We start from the raw sequence: 5246 nt of genomic DNA, 5'->3' as shown, positions 1-5246 counted from the left end.
GTGTGGGGGTGTGGGTGTGGGTGTGGGTGTGGTCGGGGCAGGAGAGGTGGTTTTACCTTTGGGTCCAGCAGCTTCTCAGCTCCTCTCGGAGCCGCAGCTTGGGGCCTGTTGACCGGAGCACGTGGCCCTGAAGAGACCCTTCCTGCCTGGCACCAGCCACAGACACCCCTGCAGCGGCTCTCACTTCCTGCCCAGCCCCGTCCCATCCCATTTTCAGCGTTCCCAATTGACCACACATGCTGGTCGCCACAGGTGTGTGTGTGTGTGTGTGTGTGGGGCTTCTGCCTCCCGGGGGCGCATCCCACGCCAGTGAGGTGTGAGAGGACCAGTGCACCCTCCCCCCGGGCCCGCAGGGGCGGCGGGCAGGGCTGCAGGGGTCTCCACCTGGGCGCCTGTCCTGGGTGGGGTGGGGAGAGGCCCCGTTTGGAGGGGAGAATGGGACCTTTACATCTCCTGCCTGGGGGCGTGGTGGGGGGGGGTGGTCTCCTGACCCCGTTTTGCCACCTGGCTTCAGCGGGGTCAGTCCTGCCTCCTTGAGCCCAGGAGCTGCCCAAATCAAAAGGAGTCGTCCTGGTTTGAAGAAAGAAATCTTTATTAATAACCTTAATAATAATACCGCTGATTGGAACAGTCACACCTTGGAAGCATACAGAATGGTAAGAAAGGGAGCCGGGGCGGCTGCAGTCCTGGGGGGCACTGGGCGGGGGGGCGCGGAGCTGCTGCAGAAAAGGATCCGGAACAGCAGGTGGCCGGGGAGCTTTGTACAGAGGACGGCGAGGGAGCCGGGGTCTATGTACACCAGCAATAGAAAAGGAGGACTTCGGTCGGTAGCTTCAGTAGCTTATGCTGGATAGAAAGTGAGGTGTAGCTTTTGCGTTTTGAGTTTCATGAGACAGCGGGCCGTGTTGGAGCCGCGATGTGTGTTGGTTTTTGTTTTTTTTTGCTGCCTCCCCTCCCTCAGCGGTCCCTGCCCTGCCAGGGGCGCCTCCCTGTCCCTCCCCTCTGCTCCCTCCGCCTGTGGGACCGAAGGCTGCACCCCTCCCCAGAGGCCTGGCCAGTGAGCAGGGAGGTGGCTGCAGGCAAGCTGGCTTCACCCCTGCGGCGCAGGGCAGCCCAGGCCCTCCCCTCCCACACTGGCCCTCCCATGCTCTGCCTGGGGGGGTCCCTGCCTGACCTGTAGCACCGAGACCCCAACCCCGGCCCTCCACACCCAGCTGGTCTGTGCTTTCGCCGCCCGCTCCTGCTGCCCCCAGGTTCTTCTGGGCCTTGCAGGGCTGGACTGAGCCCCAGGCCCAGGGCCTCCAAAGTCAGGGCCTGGCCCTGTCCCCTATCCCAGGGCCGCCTCTGGAAAGGAAAGGAAATGACCAGGAGGAGCAGGTCCTGGACCCCAGGCCCACCTGAGCTGACCAGGCCTGAGTCATTTTCTTCTGCTCTGCAGCCAGTACCCTTGCATGGGGAGCACTGGGTGGGGCCTCCCCAGTTCTAGTACCACGTCAGCCCTTGTGCATAGCCGGCGCCCACCCCAGGGCCGCCGGCCAGACAGCCTCCAAAAGGCCTCACTCCCCCCTGGGCCCCGTAACCCCAACAGGGCACAGGCCAGCACTGTGGGCACAGCGTGAGGCTGGGCCCGGGGATGAGACACGGGGTGCTTGGTGCAGGCCAACGGAGAGCTCTCGGGGACGATAAGCTGTCCTCCCCAGGACCTTGTCCCAGCCCGCCCTGCTCTCCGTGGCACAGCTGGCCACTCCTCTGCGCAGGCCTACACTGCTCGGGAGTGGGGGCCACGGAAAGGAAGACTTGATAGAAAACGGAGCCCCCGGCCCCTCAAACTCTCCACCGCTGCCTGGGACAGAGGGGTTTTCCGACAGCGCTGTCAGTGGGGGAAGGGGCAGGCCGGCAGGCTGTCGGCTGGGCGCCTCTCCATCCGTGCGGCGGCGGCCAAGCGCCCCCTGCTGGCCGCGCTCCCTCGGTGCCGCGGTGGCCGGCGCGGGCTGCACTCACGTGATGCCTCTTGGTTTGGTTGGTTGGTTGGTTGCTTGGACTGTAACGTCTTTTTTTTTGTTTTTGTTTTTTTGTGTTGTTTTGTGATTTTTTTTGTTTTTTTTTTTTTGTTTTTTGTGTTTGCCCTTCACGGTCCAAGAAGGAAACGGTGGAAGCTTTCACTACAACAGAAACAAAAAGGCAGAGCTTGTCGTTTCACAGAAACAACAGCTGGGCGTGCTCAAAGGGCAACGCGACCCCAGGGGCGGGCCCCGCTGCGTGGCCGGGGCCCCGAGCGGGCGGCACGGGCTGTCCACAGCCCCCGCGCCCACCAATCCTGCCCCACCCCGGGAATCCACGTCTTTCTTAGTTTAAGGCCGCGGCCTCTGCCCTTCCGGGGCTGGTGTGTTAGGCAGTGGGGCGGCGGGCACGGCTGGGGGCCCCAGTGGAGAAGCAACCCGCAGGCTCCTGAGAGGGCGGAAGTGGGCAGGGCCTTGCTGGTTCTGGATGGACAGATGTCAGGGCAAGGTGGGGCATGCTGGGCTTAGCCATGAGGATGGGCCCAGACCTGAGGGCATGGTGGAGAGTGGGCTGGGAGGGAGCAGGGCCCGGGCAGGGTCTGGTCAGCCCACCCCCCCATCGAGGCGGCATAGTCATGCCCCCGCTGGAGGGGGCGCCCGAACCCTCAGCTGGCCATTCACCCCAGGAGCCCAGCTTGCACATTGGGAGGCGGGGCTGCCCGGCTGCACCCTTGCCCTGTAGTGGAGGTGTAGGGACAGCGACCAGGAATCCCACCCAGCTCTGTAGACTCTCTCCCCAGGCAGGCCCCCATGCTCTCTAGGGCCTGATGATTGAGCTGCAGGCCCCCAGCGCTGCCCAGATGAACCTATGGGAGGCCGAGGCTGGTGGGCAGTCCTGCAGGGAAGGCCCAGGGAGGGGTCACTTTGCTCACTGAGGCTCTCCTTTCCCTTCAGAAAGGCACCCTGATAAAAAGCCCTTTCCTAACGAGCTCCGGCACCCACACCCAGGGCCAGGTGGGCTGGGTCCCTCTGGGGTGCTGGCTGGGAGAGCGGGGGCTGGTGGGGGGAGAGAGAGCCAAGTGAAGACAGGCTTGGGAGGGCCCCGGGATGTCCAGGTAGGACTGCTGCTGGGCCCTGGGTGGGGAGTTTCTCCTGGCATTTCCATTTCTTACGGCAGAGATTAAGGAGTCGCTGGGATCGGGCGCCTTTCACACTGTTCGACGTGGCTGTGACTACGTCCGCAGGAGACATCATCAGTAAAATTTAATTAAAAATATTTGTTTCAGCTGCATGAGGGGCCAGGAAGGGGGGCTGGACCAGGGCTCCTCCTGCGATGAGTGGGTGGAGGTCGGAGCTGGCTCGCCCCCTGGCGGGAGACCCTGCAGAGGGCACTGTGCACCAAGGGGAGGGAGGGGGCTCACTAAGGGGAGGGAGGGGGCTGTGTCTCCACCGGCTGCCATAGCGTCTCGGGGCGGCTCGGGGAAGGGCGGAGGGAGAGCCCCGGGCTGGGCATCTTCTGTGGCTCTCTGGACCCTGGGCTGCCCCGGACACATGGGGAGCAGCTGCTGTCCACCACACCAGGCTGGACATTATGGCTAAGCCTGCAGGAGGGCCGCCTTCGAGGGCTCAGGCCACCTGCCCGGCCCTACCGCACTGCGTGTGTGTACCTGGAGTGGCTTGGGTCGTACCACACCGACCAAATGAAAGGGGGACACTAAGGTTTCAGACAAACAGGAACAACCAGGGCCAAAGACACACACACCGTCGTGGGCGGGGCGGGGAGACCGGCTGGCTGGAGAGGAACCCTGTGGGTCTGGGGTGGTGGAGGGTCAGCGGTGGGGGAGGCTGACCCGGAGGGGCGCACTGTCCCCCTGCTGGGCGAGCCTGGTGTTTGGGATCGTTTGTGACAGGCAGTCAGTGTGAATGCTGTCAGGGGCTGGGTCTTTTGCTAGTAGGGGGAGAAGCGGCTGTGCCCCCCTCGGCAGAGGCTAGCCTGCAACGTCAATGATGAAGAACAGCCAGTCAGTCCCGCCTTGGGCAGAGGGGAAACGCCAAAAGGAAAAAAGGAAAAACAAAGAAATCGCTAAATCCTGTTTTCTTCCCCCCTTTTAGTTTTCCTTGGGGGAGGATGAGCATTGGGTCATCATGGCCCCAAGAGGGGTGGCTCTTTGAGGCTCTGGGGCTAGTTCTGATCTGATGGTGGGCTCAGGCTGGGAGGGGGCGCTCTGGGGTCGTCAGCCAGCAGCGCTGCTGAGAAGGAAAATTTGAGTTCTCTCTGGGGGCTTCTCTTGGCTCAGGGGCTTCTCTTCCTCCTTAATGGAAAAGGTTAACGCCCAGTGGGGCTGGGCGAGGGCAGGATCCAGCCCTTCAGACACCGGCCTCTGTCCGGAGAGGCCTGGAGAGGGCCGAGGACCTCCCACGTGGGCTCCCCTCGGTCGCTTTGGCTCAAGAGCCTGGGGCCACCAAGCTGGTCCCACCAGGGACAGCCCGAGGGGCTCCTTCTCGGGGTGGGGGGGCGCTCCACAGGGCCACTGGGGTCTTTCCAAACCCTCCTCCTGGGCCCAGCTTCAGCCGGCCCGCCCCCCACGGGAGGACAGATCTGGGGGCCTCCTCCTGAGGCAGGCTCCCTCACCCCGCCCACCAGTGTCGCCCAAGAAAGGGAAGAAAACGCCAACTGCAAGGGAAGAACAGTGGGTGGGGGGGATAGAAAATCTTAAAAAAGTGAAAACCTAAGAGGGAACTCTGAATTAGCGGAAGGAGGCCGAGCTGCTGGTGGGCGCGAGGGCCTGCAGATGGCGCTGTGGGCCCAGCACCTCTGGGACAGCTGACCGCCCGTGGTGGGGTGCAGGGCCCGGGGCAGGCCCGCGCCCCGAGGCCGCCAGCAGTCACCGCCAGCTGCTCAGGAGGATTGTACGGAAAGGAAAATACAAAAACTGGGAGGGAGTCAGCAAAACCACAGGAGGTGGGAAAGTCCGCGGCGGCCCTGCCTCCTCCCTCCCTGTCCCCCAAAAACATTTTCATCTTTGATGCTGGATGCCAAGCTAGCTGAAACCCAACCGTAACGCCCCCCGCTGGGGTGGGTGAGCGCAGGGGGTAGTGTCCACTGGGAGGAGATTTTGGGGTGCAGAGTGAGCTAGGCTGTGCCTACAGCTGGCCACACACACACACACTCACACACACACACACTCTTACACACACATACACACACACACTCTTACACACACACACACACACACACACACACAC

The 5246-nt window shown here is 63.1% G+C and overlaps 1 protein-coding gene across 1 annotated transcript in view; it reads right to left on the bottom strand.

Annotated features, from left to right (window-relative positions):
* Positions 1 to 2102: 2102 nt before the first annotated feature.
* Positions 2103 to 5246, bottom strand: part of RBFOX3 (RNA binding fox-1 homolog 3) — a 16601-nt gene continuing 13457 nt past the window's right edge. The window contains exon 10 of the mRNA XM_023729168.1: positions 2103 to 2162. Coding sequence (XP_023584936.1) covers positions 2160 to 2162 — 3 coding nt within the window. The 3' untranslated portion in view covers positions 2103 to 2159. The remainder of the gene's footprint in view (positions 2163 to 5246) is intronic.

This window comes from Trichechus manatus, unplaced genomic scaffold (genome assembly GCF_000243295.1).
Source record: "Trichechus manatus latirostris isolate Lorelei unplaced genomic scaffold, TriManLat1.0 scaffold00028, whole genome shotgun sequence".
Taxonomy (NCBI): Eukaryota; Metazoa; Chordata; class Mammalia; order Sirenia; family Trichechidae; genus Trichechus; species Trichechus manatus.
The sequence above is the reverse complement of the archived record's forward strand: the minus strand, read 5'-3'. Positions and strand labels throughout refer to the sequence as shown.